Here is an 18,611-nt window from a genome sequence, read left to right as displayed (position 1 = left end):
CACAAGTAGGCAGAGAGGCAGGCAGAGAGAGAGAGAGGAGGAAGCAGGCTCCCTGCTGAGCAGAGAGTCCGATGCGGGACTCGATCCCAGGACCCTGAGATCATGACCCGAGCCGAAGGCAGCGGCTTAATCCACTGAGCCACCCAGGTGCCCTGTACGTATCTTTTGTTGAATGTATTTATTTGTGAGAGCTCCCATAACAAAATACCACTCACAGAGTGGCTTAAGAAACAGCAATCCTCCCCCTTTTATTCCACAGTTCTGAAGGCCAGAAGTCCAAGATCAAGGTGTCATCAAGTTTGGCTTCTCCTGAGGCTTCTTCCATTGGTTCACAAATGACCACCTTTTTGCCATGTTCCCACTTGGTGTCCTTCTGTGTGCACACATTTCTGGTTTCCCTTTGTGTGTCCAAATTTCCCTTTGCTATGAGGACACCAGTCTGACTCACCCTAAGAATTTCAGTTTAAATTAATCTTTTTAAAGATCCTATTTCCATATGCAGTCCTGTTTTGAGGCACTGGTGCTTAACACTTCAACACAGGAAGTTTGAGGGAGAAGAGGACACAATTCAGCCCACAGGAGGTGAAGCAGGAAATTCTATTACTCAAAACTGGCCTTCAGAGGTGCTTTACAGCAGGTAGGAGTTCTATACCTGTTTACTTTTTTTTTTTTCCAAGCTAAAATCATGGCCATGCTCTAAGATAAAGAAACTGAAATGTTGTGATTTCTCTTTGTGTTTATGTAAGGGATAAACCAAAATTTCTCAAAAACTTTGGTTCTCCTTGAGATGCTCCATTGGATTTCTTCTTTGTGAGAGCATTTGACTGTACTCTTACCTATGCGACACTCCGATTTTTACAAAATGTCCCCTGTCATCCCCGGCTTGGCACCTTATTTGATGGCTTCTCACTGAACTCTCAGTGCGGACTGCTAGCTTCAGCACACGGTGCCAGTGGGGAATATTCTTGGAACCCACGGTGGCTTTTGAGATCTGTATCAGGAGATCCCCGCACCAAGGCCTGCTGCCTGTGGGATGTGTAGCTCACCCATTATTCCAAATCATGGGCTCCGGAAACTGAATGCAAAATAGTTCAGACCATTTGTTTCAAAGATGAAGATTCATAGTTTACATCTCATCCCAGTTGGTTCTATGGCTTCAAGAAGGTGATGTGCTCTGAATGAGCTCAAGTTTTCCCCTTGACTAGAGCCACATAAAGTAGCCCTGTACACAAGCAGGCACCATCAGCTATATTTAGGGGGTATTTGGTGAAACAGCTATGTGCATAAACTTGTATTTAATGAAGAATATTCTCATCAATATTTCCTAACAGCTTTCTCTCCTCTGGGTCCCAGCGGAGGATTTTCTCTCTTTCCAGGGACTTCTCTTGGTGCTCATTGCCCTCTGTTAGAAACTGAATCTTGTAACAAAACATATTTCTTATCTTCAAATAACTAAAAAGCTTTTGACCAAACTTGTGGCCAACCACTTGTGAATGTATACGACTTCATAACACCAATTATATGCACTTTAAAAATGCTTGATGCCATCTCATATTCTTTTCTGTCATATTGTTCTTCTTATTTTGGTTTATTTTATCTTGCTATATCACGTCTCCCTCTGTGAAGTGCCTTCTATCATAACTTCTGGGTAGGAATTTTTATTTTTTCCCAATTACTATGGATGTGTATATGGTCATGTGTGTATGTGGAGGGAAAGAATTAAATGCTTCCTAGTGAAGATGGAGTTTTTATAACGACTTGTATCCCATATTGCATTTCAAAGGAAGCAAATCCAATGGGGAGCCCTGGAAGACTGCAGCTTCTCTGTGATTCTGAGGACATAGTTTAAACGTGGTGGTTCCAATACCTCAGCCATTTCTAGGAACAGCAGTAAATGCTATCTTGCCTTTTCTCCTTAAAGGAAAACTATCCCTTAGGGGAAGCACCAGGTGTTGTGTAGGAAGGACGCAATTGTGTACTGACATCTTCAGAAGAAAAGCCAGTGATACCATCTTAGACCCGCAACGAGGAACTGTGCATGCTTAAGGTAAGCCCCTCCGGAGAGCTGAGAACCCACTCAAGGTATCCAGACCACCCCTGGAAGGACGTGGGTGGGAGGTAGCCCGAGGAATGCTTCCAGGAGAGTTCCTTGGTAAACTTGATCCACTCGGGAAGCGCATTTCGGGAAGCAGGGCCAGTACCGCGGACAGCACCAGGACCCCGGCCCAGGGCGGGGGAGACAGCAGCACCACGGACAGCACCACGGACAGCACCACCGGGAGCGAGCACTGCGCGCTCTGGGCGGAGGGGCGGGGATAGGCGGCCTCATCAGCTGATGCCTGACGTAGGCTGGATCCCCACTTTGAGAAGCAGGTCTGGAGGGGCGCGCCGGCGTTCCGCCCCAGAGCCGCGGCCCCAGACGGCGTGGGGCTGGGGCTGGGGCGATAGCAGGAGGCAGATCCCCAGAAAAACGGCCCCTGCCTGGCTTCCCTGCACGGGCTTGAGGCTGCAGCCCGCCGCCCGGAGGGGCGAGGAGGGAGCCGACGCGCAGCGCAAGTCCTGCTCTGACGCACCAGCACCCCTCCGGCACCCACAGGCTCCGGGGGCGCCAGCTGCCCCCCGACTCGGGAGATGCTCAGCTCTGGGTGACCAGACTGCTGTCCGTGCCGCGGGGAAAAGCCCCGGCAAGTGACGGCTTCGGAGGGCCCCGGCTGCGCTGCGAGACGCAGCCCAGCAGCCTCGTCTCAGCCACCCCGTCTCCCGCGTGTGCTCGCTGGCAGGAGGTTTCGGAAACAATCCCCAGAAACCCCGCCACCAGCCAGAGGTCGCAAACACCCCAGTGGCTCCGGGCGCAGGGGCCACGACTGTCTTCCCGAACGCCCCTTCTGCACGCACCCCGGGCCGGTCTCCTGACCCAGCGATGGATTCGCCTGTGAACCTAACCTATTTTTTTCTCTCCACCCCCGCCCCTTCGGAGACCAACCACAGCAGCCTTGACGCCGAAGACCCGCGCCCCAGCCCGCCCCTCCACTCTGTCTTCGGTGTGCTTGTTCTGACCTTGCTGGGCTTTCTGGTGGCTGCGACGTTCTCCTGGAACCTCCTGGTACTGGCGACCATCCTCCGTGTGCGCACCTTCCACCGGGTTCCGCACAACTTAGTGGCGTCCATGGCCATCTCGGACGTGCTCGTGGCGGCTCTGGTCATGCCGCTGAGCCTGGTGCATGAGTTGTCCGGCCGGCGCTGGCAGCTGGGTCGGCGGCTGTGCCAGCTGTGGATCGCGTGCGACGTGCTCTGCTGCACCGCCAGCATCTGGAATGTGACCGCCATCGCGCTGGACCGCTATTGGTCCGTCGCGCGTCACCTGGAATACACGCCCCGCGCCCGCAAGCGCATCTCCAATGTTATGATCGTGCTCACCTGGGCACTCTCCGCGGTGATCTCGCTGGCGCCGCTGCTCTTCGGCTGGGGGGAGACATACTCGGAGCGCAGCGAGGAGTGCCAGGTGAGCCGCGAGCCCTCCTACACCGTGTTCTCCACCGTGGGCGCCTTCTACCTGCCGCTCTGCGTGGTGCTCTTCGTGTACTGGAAGGTCTACAAGGCCGCCAAGCTCCGCGTGGGCTCCAGGAAGACCAACAGCGTGTCACCCTGGCCGGAGGCGGTGGAGGTGGGTGTTACAGAGATCCTTGAAAATACTTTACTTTCATTCGTTCAGGCTTTATCTCCAGCGCACGGCCTCCAAAGTTTGTAGAAAGTGAGCTTTTTCGTTTTTTGGCGGGGGAGGGGAGGGGAGAAGGGGGGGGAGGACAGATGGTAACATGACTTGGCAGAAAGACTGCTCAACATCAGGCAGAGCGGATTAATGTTTTAGGCCAGTCTGCTTTTTTCTTTGCAAATCAAAGCAACTAATCTTGCAAAAACAAAGTATCTCCTGGCTTACCACCTGCTGTTCTGCAGTGTCCTTATGAGGCATTCACCCATTTCGGAGCCTGCTTTTGTTAGACACTTCCACTGCCTCTGTGTTGCCTTCTGGGTCTGTTTCCAGCCCCATCGGGCCTTTTGTGGGCAGCAGAGGGTCACTTGTCCGCCTTCCCAAACAAGCGACAGGAGGAAATTAAAAATCTAAGGCAGACAATTCCCCAGGCCTTTACAAGTAGCCTTTTCTGTGAGACAGTAGCTACGCAACAGTGAAGTCTCTTATCCTGTCCTCTTTCCACCATGCTTTCCTGTTTGGTTGTTAACCCTTACTAATCCAGCCCTGTGACTGCAGATTCAGGAAATGCACGACTGAATGCACCGGGTGTGAAGACAGCTCTCCCCACCCCAGCTCTCACTGCCAAGGCCTTCCCTTGAGCCCAATTCATGTATTTAAGTTAGGTCAGAAGTCTACACAGCCCCAGTTTCTGTTCTTGGCTCTGGAAAAACATAAATTCTATTAAGCATTTTAAACCCACACTGTGTATGGGCTTGGTGCAGGGAGTGAAGAATGATAAAGACATCATCTCTCCCAGGAAGAGCTCCCTCTAGTGAGGGCGATAGACACTCCGGTGAGTGCTGTGATACCGTTGTGTTTGGGGATCAGTAGCTAATTCCAGCAATAACCAGTCAATCAAGCTCAGAGGGACCAGAGGTGTAGGTAAGGGAGAAGAAAGTGCGTCCTTCTAGAAGCGGGAAAAGGGGGTCAGAGGCTACCTGACCTTTTATCCAGAACAATGGCCTCAAGCAGGGGGTGATTTATCCCCTCCATGGGCCATTTGGAATGTCTGGAGACATTAAGATTTGGGGGGAAAACATTGTATAATGCACCAGGCAGGCTCCCCCAACAAAAAATTATTCAGAGCAAAATGACAGCAGTGCTAGATTTGGGAAAACCCTGTGCTATTAGATTTCGGAACGGAACGAGGAGTGCCGATGGGGCACCAAACTGCCCGGGGCTTCCACACGCATGACGACCCACCCCAACTCCAGGCCAGGAACAAGAGCACTGGCCACCTTCAAGGGCCCTCCTCCCACAGACCCTCTTCTGCCAGGATGCTTATCCAGGCCAATGGTTTACAACAAATACCAGACATGGGGTGACAAGGAAAAGCAGTCACAGTTCCGTCTTGTGGAATTTACTGCAAAGTGATGCAGCCTTTCACTGCTCTGCTCTGGAGAGAACATTAGCAAAACATTTTTACATTGTTCTGCTTTTATATGTATTTTTTGCACCATTTTATTTTCTCTCTCTCTCTCTCTGCCACATAACTTAAGAAAATAGGGCCGTTGGTTTGCAAGACCTTCAAATGGTCCAGGGCTCCACTGTTACTGGGAAGGGTGAATGACAAACCAGGTCTCCTGCTTTGTCCCTGGTAGCAGGTGCCAAATTTTCCATATAGAGTCCTACCCCCAACTGGCTGTGTTACCTAGGGAAACACAACACTTTTTCCTTGCTTCTTTGTCTGCTAAGTTTTCTTCAAATACCTACTGAGAGCCTAACCTCTGTCAGACACTGGGCTGGGAGCAGGCCACAGGAGAGACAGGCCTTGCCCTTGACAAAGCACGTCATCATGCACCACTACTAAATGTCTGGCATAAAAAGATCATGCTGGATTTACTGCTGACTAGTCTGTGGCAGAGCTCTGCTGGCCAGCCACAGTGTCTAATCTTAAATGGCATTTTTGGGAAGCAATGGAGATCTAGGGGATGTTGGGAGGGGTGACTTCATCTGCCTGAATCTTTCTCTATTTTTTTATTTTACTTAAATCCAACTCATTAACAGAGAGTGTATTATTAGTTTCAGAGGTAGAGGTCAGTGACTCATCAGTTGCATGTAACACCCCGTGCTCAGTGCACCACGTGCCCCCTTCATGCCGCCGCCCAGTGACCCCGCCCCCACCTGCCTCTCCTCCAGCAAGCCTCTGTTTGTCCCCTAGAGTTCAGAATCTTTTATGATTTGTCTCCCTCTCTGATTTCGTCTTATTTCATCTTTTCCTCCCTTCCGCTATGATCCTTTGCTTTGTTTCTTAAATTCCACATGTGAGGGAAATTGCGTGATAATTGTCTTTCTCTGATTGACTTATTTCACTTAACATAACATCCTCTACTTTCAGCCACATCATTGCAAATGGTTAAGATTTAATTTTTTGATAGCTGAGTAATATTCCATTGTTTATTTTTTGATATTTCTTTAAGGTAAATTTTAATTTTTTAATTTTATTTTTTTTTCAGTGTTCCAAGATATCCCATTGTTTCTACATACCACATTTTCTTTATCCATTCATTTGTCAATGGACATCTGGACTCTTTCCATAGTTTGGCTCTTGTGGACATTGCTGCTATAAACATTGGGGTGCAGGTGCTCCTTTGAATCACTACGTTTGTACCCTTTGAGTAAATACCTAATAGTGCAATTGCTGGGCCATAGGGTAGCTCTATTTTCAACTTTTTGAGGAACCTCCATATTGTTTTCCAGAGTGGCTGCACCAGCTTGCATTCCCACCAACACTGTAGGAGGGTTCCCCTTTCTCCACATCCTCACCGACACCTGCTATTTCCTGACTTGTTAATTTTAGCCATTCTGACTGGAGTAAGGTAGTATCTCATTGTGGCTTTTATTTGTATTTCCCTGATGCTGAGTGATGTTGAGCATTTTTTCATGTGTCTGTTGGCCATCTGGATGTCTTCTTTGGAGAAATGTCTGTTCATGTGGTCTGCCCATTATTGACTGGATTTTGTTTGTTTGTTTGTTTGTTTTTTGGGTGTTGAGTTCTTTATAGATTTTGGATACTAGCTTTTTATCTGATAAGACATTTGCAAATATCTTCTCCCATTCTGTAGGTTGTCTTTTAGTTTGTTGACTGTTTCCTTAGCTGTGCAAAGCTTTTTATTTTGATGAAGTCCCAATAGTTCATCTTTACTTTTGTTTCTCTTGCCTTTGGACGTGTCTGGCAAGAAGCTGTGATGGCCAAGGTCCTAGAGGTTGCTGCCTGTGTTCTCCTTTGGGATTCTGATGGATTCCTGTCTCACATTTGGGTCTTTCATTCATTTTGAGTTTATTTTTGTGTATGGTGTAAGAAAATGGTCCAGTTTTGTCCTCCTGCATGTGGCTGTCCAATTTTCCCAACACCATTTGTTGAAGAAACTGTATTTTTTCCATTGGACATTCTTTCCTGCTTTGTTGAAGATTAGTTGACTATAGAGTTGAGGGTCCATTTCTGGGTTCTCTATTCTGTTCCACTGATCTATGTGTCTTTGTGCCAGTACCATCCTGTCTTGGTGACCACAGCTTTGTAACATAGCTTGAAGTCTGGAATTGTGATGCCTCCTGTTTTGGTTTTCTTTTACAGCATTCTTTTTTTTTTTTTTCTACTTAAGGTCTTCTGGTTCCATACAAATTTTAAGATTATTTGTTTCAGCTCTCTGAGAAATGTTGATGGTATTTTGATAGGGATTGTATTGAATGTATAGGTTGCTCTGGGTAGCACAGACATTTTAACAATATTTGTTTTTCTAATCCATGAGCATGGAATGTTTTCCCATTTCTTTGTGTCTTCCTCAATTTCTCTCGTGAGTACCTTATAGTTTTCTGAGTATAGATTATCTCCCTCTTTGGTTAGGATTATTCCTAGGTATCTTATAGTTTTGTGTGCAATTGTTAATGGGATTGACTCCTTAATTTCTCTTTCTTCTGTCTCATTGTTTGCGTATAGAAATGCAACTGAATTCTATGCATTGATTTTATATCCTGTGACTTGGCTGAATTGCTGTGTGAGTTCTAGCAGATTTGGAGTCTTTTTTGGGTTTTCAACAAGAGGATCATGTCATCTGTGAAGAGTGAGAGTTGGAGGACTTCTTTCACAATTTGGACACCTTTTATTTCTTTCTGTTGTCTGATTGCTGAGGCTGGGACTTCCAGAACTATGTTGAACAGCAGTGGTGAGAGTGGACATCCCTGGTCATGTTTCTGACCTTAGGGGAAAAGCTGTCAGTTTTTCCCCTGTGGGTTTTTCATATATGGCTTTTATGATATTGAGGTATGTTCCCTCTACCCCAACACTGCAGAGCTTTAATCAACAAAGGATGCTGCATTTTGCCAAATGCTTTTTCTGCATCTATTGAGAGGATCATATGGTTCTTATCCTTTCTTTTATTAAGGTGGTGTATCACGTTGATTGATTTGCAGATGTTGAACCACCCCTGGATCCCAGGAATAAATCCCACTTGGTTGTGGTGAATAATCCTTCTAATGTACAGTTGGATCCTATTAGCTAATATCTTGGTGAGAATTTTTGCATCCATGCTCATCAGGGATATTTTTCTGTACTTCTTTTTGGTGGGGTCTTTGTCTAGTTTTGGGATCAAGGTAATGTCAGCCTCACAGAATGAGTTTAGTTCCATTTCTATTTTTTGGAACAGTTCCAGAAGAATAGGTATTAATTCTTCAAATGTCTAGTAGAATTTCCCCTGGGAAGCCATCTAGCCCTGGACCTCTTTTTTGTTGGGAGATTTTCGATTACTGACTCAATTTCTTTGTTGGTTATGGGTCTGTTCAGCTTTCTATTTCTTCCTGTTTCAGTTTTGGTAGTTTATACATTTCTGGGAACTTATGCATTTCTTCCACCTTGCCTAATCTGCTGGCATATAATTGCTCATAACATTCTCTTATAATCGTTTGCATTTCTTTGATGTTGGTTGTGATTTCTCCTCTTTCATTCATAATTTTGTTTATTTGGGTCCTTTCTCTTTTCTTTCTGATAAGTCTGGCCAGGGGTTAAAAGACGGGCTTCTGAGGGATGCCTGGGCGTCTCCGTTGGTTAAGTAGAAGACTTGGTTTTGGCACAGGTCATGATCTCTTGGTTATGGGACTGAGCCCCAGGTTGTGCTCTGCCCCCAGTACAGGGTCTGCTTTGGGTTCCTTCTCCCTCCTCTCCACCCCTTCCTGTTCATGCTCTCTCTCAAAAAAACAAACTAAATTTAAAAGAGAAAGGCCTCTGAAATTGCTTTATATAATGCATTTTATATTTTTAGGTTTTAAATTTTCACAGCTGGATCAGATAGCCCCTCCCATTTCTATCCTTCTTCTTGTAAGCATCTGCTTTTCCCCTTCTGAGGGGACTCCAGCGAACATCACTCTCTGGGTCAGATTTGTAGTCCAGGACAATAAAAGCTTCCTTCAATACTCTCATGAAACTCTAAGTTCTATAATAATTTTTATGTTTACTTTATCTCTGAAGTTTAGGAAAAATCTAAGTTATAACTGTTAACTGAACTGCAGGCCAGGGTTTTAACTGAAAATCTATAGGTTTGACATCTTACCTGGCACTTCTACTGTGTGACTTTGTTTTTTTCTGTGACACCCCTAAAGACAGGGCATTTAGGAGTTCGGGTCAAGCTAAACAGAAACATGCAAGACCTAGGTCTGCAAGGCAGGTGTGTTTTGGGATGTTACAAAACCTTTGAGACTATTTTAGAGTTAGAATTTTGCTTAAGACCTTAACATCCCAATTAAAGAAGCTGTTAACTGTTTGGTATTTCTCTCTCCTCTAAAATGATTTAATTTATTAATTTTGGTTTGGCCAGAATTTCCTTATGAAGATTTTAAAAAGGCATAGAGGGCACGGATTGCATGAAGCACTGGGTGTGGTGCAAAAATAATGAATACTGTTATGCTGAAAATAAATAAAAAAAAAGGCATTTGTCAAGAAAAGGACAAGAGTTAGGATTATAGGGCAATTTAAAATAGGAAGTCAAAGTTCTTAAAGGAGAAGTTCAAGACCTTGGCTTCGACAAACCATGACAGACAAGAAAGAACCTCCAAGAGCCATATGAATAATGTCTCAGGATCCCTGACCAGAGGCTGACAAGGCACCACACAATCACCAGCCCAACACTTACTGAGCTGGAATACGAGTGAAACAAAGTGACATTCTTTCACAAACTGAGACCCAAAGCCAAGTTTGATTCATTGCTTTCCACAAATTGGTCTTAGGTCTAATAGTCCTCAAACCACTACCCTTGGCTCTGACTTGGAATGGATTATCAAAGCAATGCCTTATAGAATAATCCTTTATACACTCAACTGAAAGAAAGGCTCTCCAGGAGAAAACATTTAAAAATTACCAATGAAACAAAGACTTTGCATGTATGGACAAAAAACAGCAAAAGCAAAGCAAGTAGCAGGAGAATAAGTACATTAAGGGCATAAAAAATACTTGCTAAATGGTACACCTCCAGGACGAGCGATCTAATGGGCTTATGCAAGGATCTAATTCAATTACCAAATGGTATACATCTCAATGAAAGGTCTAGTTACTTGATACAAAAACCTAAGCCTGAAGACCTTGAGGGAAGGCACTTTTGGTTACAAGTCCTAGGATAACGAAATGCAGAGAACAAGAAGAGCCAGTGAGACTGGCACCCTGAGGGCAACTGGACTTTGGGGCCCAGAAAATACACCTGTGGTCCAAGCATCCTGGGAGCATCTTCAAAATGGCACACTCTAGAGTTGTCTAAGGGTGATACAAGCACTGCACAGAATCTGAGATGGAAACACAAGCCGAACCTGCTGCTTACCACAGTAAGACAGAGCCCCATATGTCAGGTACTGTCTCTAGAGCAGGGCAGAATGCCAGCCATCTCTGGGCCTGGGGACAGCACAGAGTTCAGGAACTGGAGGGCGGTCGATGGATATCACCTTCAAGTAGGGTTACTCGGTGACACTGCTGTTGATTGGCAATCAGAGGAGCGTTTATTGGGGTGAGTCCTACCCTAGTTGGCATGGGTTAGGGTAGGACTCAACCATGGATTGGTTGGTTTGCAGGTTTGTATTCACAGAGCTATATGGTCCCTGATCAGCCAGAGATATTTAAACACATGGCAGGACTCCTTGTGACCATAGCTACAGAAGAATCCGTCTTTTCCTAAGTTAGTTGGGAAGTTTGAGGAACGTTTACACTCTTCCCCTTGTGGAGCCGTCACTCAACATGCAAGACCATTTCTCGTGTGAGCATCCTGCCTCATCTGCCCATCCTCCATTCTCACAATGGTCTGGTCTAACTTGCAAATCACCCAAAACAACACTTTTGAGGTAAGGGTCTTCATCCCTGAGCTCCATACCCATTACGGATGGTAATCTATCGATTATTTGTGATATTAATAGGAAAGTGCAGCCAAATGGTAGAGGAAATTAAGGAAACACATTAGATTTATGATTAACTGGTGAATTATGATTTAGCACACAACCATTTTGGAAAGATGAGAAGTCTAACATGTAAGCCCATGACCCCCAAAGAACACATATATGTGGAGAGATTAGGCTAATTGTTCACTTAGAGAAATTTCATAAGCGAAGTGATGGGCATTGAGGGCATGTGCTGTGATGAGCACTGGGTGTTACAGCAGCTGGGGAGCTGCTGAACACTAAAAATTAACAAATAAACTATAACAGTGTTATAAAGATAATTAGGAAAAGCCTAATTTGGCTTGAATGTTCACTTTCTTTTACCCTACTACTTCTTTTTCTGTGAATCTACTAATGAGCATGTTGAGTATTTGGTAGAGTAATTCATAGAATTCAACTCTCCAGACTCGGTTAGGTGCCTGGTTGCTATCATTGATTAACAAGGAGCAACGATCTAAGGAGTCCCCGAGTCAGAAAGCCACAGGTGAGCCACCAAGAGACATGAGACAACTAGAAACCTAAAACCTCCCAGACAACAAAGATCCTCCTCCTAGCAGGGCCTCTGCTACCCCAGAAGCACCACTTTGAATCACTGACCCTCTTTCTTCTGACCAGTGAGTTGGTGTTGAATGCCACACCAGGAGAAGTGTCAGTGCTGATCAACATTTCACACTGAGGTCCTAGAAAATGTGCTTTTCCGAGACACATGGAGTTCTAGGACTCACCGATAAACAATTCCTGACTCCAAGCAAACCATAAAAAGAAAGTAATTAGAAAAAAATATTTAAATTGAGTTTAGACTAGAACACTAAGGGGTTCTCATAGAACACGGCAAGAATTGTTGAAACATGACACTTGAATCTTTGTTGGAAGGACCCGTGGATGTGGGCCCCCACCCTGCTGTACTAGTAACTCCGTGAGAAAGGAGCATGAATCTAACACCTGTGAAGGGACATTCTGCTGGGACACCCTATTGACGTGGGAGAAATCGTCCTGAAGACAAACTCAGAAATACAATACCTGGAACCTGTTTGAGAACACACTTCACTCACCAGGAGAACCGTGACATGGAGGAAAACCCGTGCAGGTCCAATGAATGTATGTTCTATTTGGGAATAGCTCTTCCTCTGTAAGAGCCTGTAATAGGCTGTACCAGAAGAACACGAGGTTTTATAGTATAATTGCCAAATAGTCTTTGAATCAGGGCTGCATGTAAGGCACTTAACCTCCCTTTACAAGGACCATGACTGAAGCCATGGGCTTCCATGAAACTGTCTTATAATACGTAGGCTCCCTTTCCTGAGACTTATTTTTATAGAAATACTCAAATTCTACACTTAAATGTAAGTCATACACCTGGACGAGCAACCACTGTGGTCGCACCCCTCAGATGAACAATGAGCTACATCCTGACATGGCAGCCCTTTTGCATATAGGACAGGATCTGAGTGTAGGGATGGGCAGGATCTCAAGAGAGGCAGATACTCTGAGTGTCAATCACTGGGAAAGAAGATGGCTCTCCAGAATGGAAACCTTGCAACCTCTTCCGTTATGCAACAGGAAACTCCTGCAAATTGAATGTGCAACTCTGGGGGTCTATCTGAGCCTTACAGAAGGTTGGCTTTACGTTGGTAGTTTCGTTGTGGAGCTCATTCTGTCTTGTAATGGAAAGTTGAGTATATAAAGGACTGCATGTGGGCTTCTGGAGTCAGTCTGCAAAAGCTAACGACCACAGGGAAGGCAGACATGGAGTCGTGGTGGGAGGGGCTGGTCGGGTCCCAAGAGTGCGCCATCTCTCAAAAGCCAGGATATCTGGCTGTGTGTTGCTGTGTTTATTTCTACTTTAACAAAAGTCTAGTTTTAGAGTTCTGCCTTCATATCAGCTGTGCTATAGAGAATTAAGGGGTGGGTGCAAGGGAGTCACAACCCTGAGTGGCCAGGGTCACCACCAAAAAAGTGCTGGGAGGGAGCAGAATTGGGGGCGGGGCGGGGTTGAACGGTCAGGATCAGAATTCCCCTTCAGTTGCCATCTTTGGAAAATGGGGGGAAATGTCTTCCCTGATGCCATTTTAGGATTGAGTTTTATTAAAAATTTGGTGGGTTTCCCTGTTTTATGCTGGAAAATGAAACTATACATTGTGTTTGCATTTCCGTAAATGAATTCGCTACAACGCACTACCAGATACGTGCCAATGATCTGAGAAAGCTTCCCATCGAGCCAACTCGGGGTGAGATGATTGGGATGTAGAAACAGAGACTTTCCCTTCTCGCCTCGTGTCTGTTGTGAGGGGTGCAGCATGGGGCACTGTTTGTTCCAATATTGACGATCTTTTCAATTGTGCAGGAAGCAGTGTTTCGTTAGTCAAGGAAATGACAGGAAGGCTATCGTACAAACTTAATAATTATTATATCAACTAATATCGCTTTAACCATAGTATTCCTACGTACACCTGATATTTTATATGACAGACAAGCCGATATCTTTTGACTCCAATTTATGGATGTAGTCTTGAACCTGGTAGGTGGTTTAGGTTGGCGAGAATGACCTTCCGACTTGGCCCTTGACCGGAAAGTTTGTGTGCTGCCTGAGAGAGAGCTGGGGAATTCTCCTTTCCAAACGCACTGGGGTCACAGAATGCTGGTGTTGGGAAGAATAAAATCTAATATCCATGCGGTCTCACCTACCAGCGAATGCTTGATTGGCCCAGAAAGCCTGCCTGGGCCGGTTAGCTTTGCTAGTTTAGTAAATCTACCCACTGTGATTTCTCCGTATTTAGGCTGTCTTTTTGTCAGATATTCCTTATTTCAATTCCCTAAAGATGGAAATAGAAGGACTGGAACGGAGGGAAGAGCCCCTTTCCCAGAAATCCCACGTCTCTGGAGAAGGGACTGGAACGGGGACAGCCCAGTTCTGTGGAAACCTGCCCACAGGGGACCTGGGAGCACCCCCTGGGGAGAGCCTAAGCGTCTGGAGTCTGTTTTCCAAGAACGTTGGGGAAAGGCAAGGACACAGAATAAGCCCCGAAGGAGATCCTGGTGAGTGAACTGTCCCCAACAGTCATAGGAAGCTGACCTCAGAAGAAATTCTAGAAAATTCCTTCAGGGAGGACTCACATGAGCACAGAAAGCTGTTAAAATTTCAGGAAATCAGGCTTTTATTGCCCAAGGGGTTGGTAAGGATTGAGCGCGCTTTTGATTACTCACGGACCTTTGTCAGTAAGTTCTGTCCTGCATGACCCATCTATTTCTGTTTTCCCCGCTGACTAGACAGCAACAGGGAATTCATCTTCGCCACGTTTGTTAGAGACGCTCCCAGCTCCTTCCGTGTCTAAGACGTAAGCACGCGCCGCAGTCCCATGCCCTGTTTCCACAGCTGAGGGTGGGCTCCACAGGCGGCCAGTTTCCCGCACCCGACCGTCAAGGACTTCCTCTTCCGAGGGATGGGCAGGAGCCCAGCATCAGTGTCCGGTTCAGCTCGCACAGGCCTGATGGGCCCGAGGAGCCCTTCATGGAGCTTCTGCTGATCTTTTCTAGGCGAAGACCCCTGCGCCGCAGCCCCAGATGGTGTTCACCGTGCGCCACACCACTGTCACCTTCCAGACAGAAGGGGACACGTGGAGAGAACAGAAGGAGCAGAGAGCTGCCCTGATGGTGGGCATCCTCATCGGGGTGTTCGCGCTCTGCTGGCTGCCCTTCTTCACCACGGAGCTCATCGGCCCTCTCTGCGCCTACGACATCCCCGCCGTCTGGAAGAGCATCTTCCTTTGGCTCGGCTACTCCAACTCCTTCTTCAACCCGCTCATCTACACAGCGTTCAACAAGAACTATAACAGCGCCTTCAAGAACTTCTTTTGTAGGCAACACTGAGCGGGAGGCCTGGGGAGGAGGGACAAGATCCTCGAACTCAGTGAGATTTCCAGCTCCATCTGCTTCCCCGTCCCTACCATGGACCCCTTCCACATGGAAGAGGCACGTCCTCCAGGCTCTCCGGGGTCATCTTCAGAACTAGCCCTCACTTCCCCACTCCGAGGTAGGAATGTGGGTCTTCACAGGCAGCTTGGGTGCCCTTTTTTTTTCAATTTTTTTTTTAAAAGATTTTATTTATCTGACAGAGAGATCCCAAGCAGGCAGAGAGGCAGGCAGAGAGAGAGGAGGAAGCAGGCTCCCCGCTGAGCAGAGAGCCCGATGCCGGGGCTCCATCCCAGGACCCTGAGATCATGACCTGAGCCACCAAGATGCCCCTGGGTGACCTTCTTGATCTAACTTAATCTGTTATTGTTCACTCTGCACCTAACAGCCACAGACTTTGCCCACAAAATGCCCTCCCCCTCCCCCCAGTCCACTCCAGCCTGGTCGTCGTCCTGGCCCCAGAGCAGTCATACAAGGTAAACGAGAGGAAGGAAATCAAGCAACGTGGCTAGAAAATGATGGAGAAGAAGTCAGAACGGGGACACCAGAGGGGCAGGAAACCAGAATTCCCAGTTTTCTGGTAGAGTCCCTAACTTGAAATTTCGTTCTATGGTCCTGGTAAGTATACCCTAGTACTTACTGTGTACGTCCCAGTGTTTGGCTACAAGATATTGTCTCTAACCCTATTGAAGTGCATAGCCACAGCACAGCAGCTGTGAATATTGGCTTTAAGACTTTGTGGCAACCACACACGTGTGCTCTGTGCACATGCGTACACACACACACACACACACACACATACACACAGCTATGGAGGAGGTCAAGGTTCCGCTTGGCTAGTTTATTCTAAAATTCAACCCGTCAACTTGGAAAGGAACTAAAAATCAAACACCTCTTTCCATTCTGAAGCAACTGTACAATCCGCTGGTTTTGTAGAATCTGTCAAATGTGCTTATTTTCTATGGGTTTTATTTGTATGGAATTTATTCAGATGTTGCAGGACAAAGACCTCTATCCTTGGATCCTGGGCGTCCAGGAAGCGTCATGACGTGAGTGGCCGACCTCAGCACAGCTTCACAACCGAGGACTGTGAAGGCACGCTCACCAAACACGTCAATTTACAGGGACGGTTGGTTAATTTGCTGTCTTTTTATTGGTGTGCGAATCCCACTAGCAACTAGTGAGAAAGGCAGAAGCACAATAAAATGTGGCCTCAGTCCCTTACAAAATGACACCTTTCTCTAAATGAGTCAACAACTAGATGATGATACAGCAGTTATAGGATCAGAGAAAACCCAGGCCGTCAGTCAAGACTTTGAAAAGGTCTCGACAATAAAACTGACTGTGGTCCGCTACGTCCCTGATTCTTGGAATGCATGAATTTAAAATTATGTATGATAATCACCTTTGAATTATTATAATAAATATATGTCTGCTTTTGTTTATCATAAATTATATCAATTGAGATTTCAAAAAATAGTCTACGGCCATACCAGCCTGAACGCGCCCCATCTCGTCTGATCTCGGAAGCTAAGCAGGGTCGGGCCTGGTTACTACTTGGATGGGAGATTTCAAAAATAGGAAATTTGTGTTCGTTTGTATGCTTGGTTGGAAGCTTAGTCTTGCCTTTACTGCAAAGTCTTTCTCCAAGAATGTGAGTGAAGGAGAAAGTGTTGTACATCTTGTGTGAGGTTGTGACTGACATCGCGAAGTACAGACCTCGGGTCTAGAAGAATTTACTCAGAAACATTCTCAGATTTCTTTGTCCCTCTGCATTTATCAGTTCAAGTACCAAACCCATAAATATCTCAAAATACAGAGTGTTGAGTTCCCTCCCCTGCTACTACCTGCAACGACAGAGTCCCATTCGACGCGGGTGCGGTGATAAAGAAGAGCTTCCAGAATTCCGCTAGCACCCGCCGCGGACGGAGTCACGCACAGACACTGCAGAGAACCTGGAGATGCGCCATCAGAACCAAGGGTAAACGGTTAACGTCTATTCTCTCTGAAAGTGCATGTGAAATTCTTTACTATATGCCATAATTTCAATGTTTGCCTTCTTCTCTTTAAAGAAAAGGGTTATTTCCTTCGAACTTTACAGTAAAGTGAGGCTTTCAGAAAACGTGCCACATCGGTCTGGTGGCTTTAGTAACTTCTAGACCTCCCCCCCAACCAGGGTTCGGCACACCTTGTTGGAGAGATACGTTGTCATAATAGCCATTTCAATCTCCTACCCAGTTATTACTATCTTGTGAGATGCGTTAGGCACGGGACTGTTCGTATGTATCTCACACTTCCCAGACGTCACTTAGTCACTTAAAATATTCCCGGTGCGGAACACTCTACAGACAGCACCCAGAGCTGGAAACGCCATCCGCGAGAAGGACCAAATGGCAACAAAGGAATCATCTTGCTTCCATTTCAATCCCGAAGGCTGCCGACCACTAGGTAGGAAATATTACAAAATGCAAACGGTGGTCGAGGTAGGCGTGTCGGGGGCATTTCGTCCCCTGTGACTCCGCCGGCCGCCCAGCGCTGACCCGCAGTCTCACGCTCAGTTCTGTCTGTTCGCCAGGCTGGGGTCCTCGCCCTCCTGAGCGGCCCCTGAGTGATGGGGGCCAGGTCAGCTCCGAGGACCACATCCTTCGTGGGTGGCCCGCGTCTGGCCACCATGAGGTCACCCAGCCACACACCGGCGCTCTGTCCTGTCCTGCCCTTTGCATTCAGAGCTGCACACTCTTTCCTGACCCCTCTCGGGTGCAGAGACATTGTCTCTGGCCAACAGGTGTCTCTATCGACAGGACTGAAGAGCGTCCTGAGCCCCGACCAGACGGGCGCGTGCTGCGGGCGGCGGCTTTCCACAGGACAGTGTCTCCAGGCTCCACCGTCCAACTTCTCTGGGGGTGTCGTGGGCTGAGTCGTGTCCCCCCAGAATGCGTATGTGACGCCCTAACCCCCAGCCCTCCGGGTGTAACCGGATGTGGAGGCGATTAAGGGAATGTGAGGACCGGAGGATGAGTCCTGATCCCTGGGACCGGTGTCCCTCGAAGACAGGAGGACACAGGCACACGGAGGGACAGCCCTGAGAGGACATGGGGAGAGGATGGCCTCCACATGCCAGGGAGTGGCCACAGGAGGGACCCGCCTGCTGGCACCATGACCCCGGCCACCCAGCCCCTGCAACGGAGAAAATGAGTTTTGTTTGTTTAAATGGCTTGGTCTGCGGTACTTGCTTAATCAGCCCAGACACACTACTGCAGGATAGGGCTAGGGAGACGGTAGGACTAGGGACAGGGTTGGGGTTTGGGCTAGGGTTAGGGATAGAGATAGGGTAGAGATAGGATAGAAATAGGATAGAGATAAGGTTAGGGTTAGGGTTAGGGTTAGGAAGCTCTGGGAGATTCACCCGGTAACCCGACGCCCAGCACAGGAGACTCGGCTGCTGCAGCCCCGTCCCTGACTCCAGCCACAAATGCACAGCGCTGTCTGTCTGTCCGTCCGTCCGTCGTTTGATTCTCCCCACGTGTCCCCAGCACCGCACTCT

The 18,611-nt window shown here is 47.1% G+C and overlaps 1 protein-coding gene across 1 annotated transcript; it reads left to right on the top strand.

Annotated features, from left to right (window-relative positions):
* Positions 1-2,261: 2,261 nt before the first annotated feature.
* Positions 2,262-15,309, top strand: HTR5A (5-hydroxytryptamine receptor 5A). The gene is made up of 2 exons (XM_004766003.3): positions 2,262-3,664; positions 14,693-15,309. The coding sequence occupies exons 1-2, from the start codon at positions 2,921-2,923 to the stop codon at positions 15,023-15,025; spliced, it is 1,077 nt and encodes a 358-aa protein (XP_004766060.1). The 5' UTR covers positions 2,262-2,920; the 3' UTR covers positions 15,026-15,309.
* Positions 15,310-18,611: the final 3,302 nt, after the last annotated feature.

The sequence above is a fragment of the Mustela putorius genome, unplaced genomic scaffold (genome assembly GCF_011764305.1).
Source record: "Mustela putorius furo isolate JIRA1106 unplaced genomic scaffold, ASM1176430v1.1 tig00000929_pilon_pilon_pilon, whole genome shotgun sequence".
Classification (NCBI taxonomy): Eukaryota; Metazoa; Chordata; class Mammalia; order Carnivora; family Mustelidae; genus Mustela; species Mustela putorius.
Note: the sequence above shows the minus strand (reverse complement) of the source record. Positions and strands in the feature narration are given on the sequence as shown.

Excerpts from the sequence above, each read along its gene's own strand:
- HTR5A (XM_004766003.3), top strand. The coding sequence starts at position 2,921 with ATGGATTCGCCTGTGAACCTAACCTATTTTTTTCTCTCCACCCCCGCC. Across the intron at positions 3,665-14,692 it reads CCTGGCCGGAGGCGGTGGAG|GCGAAGACCCCTGCGCCGCA; the intron begins GTGGGTGTTACA and ends GATCTTTTCTAG.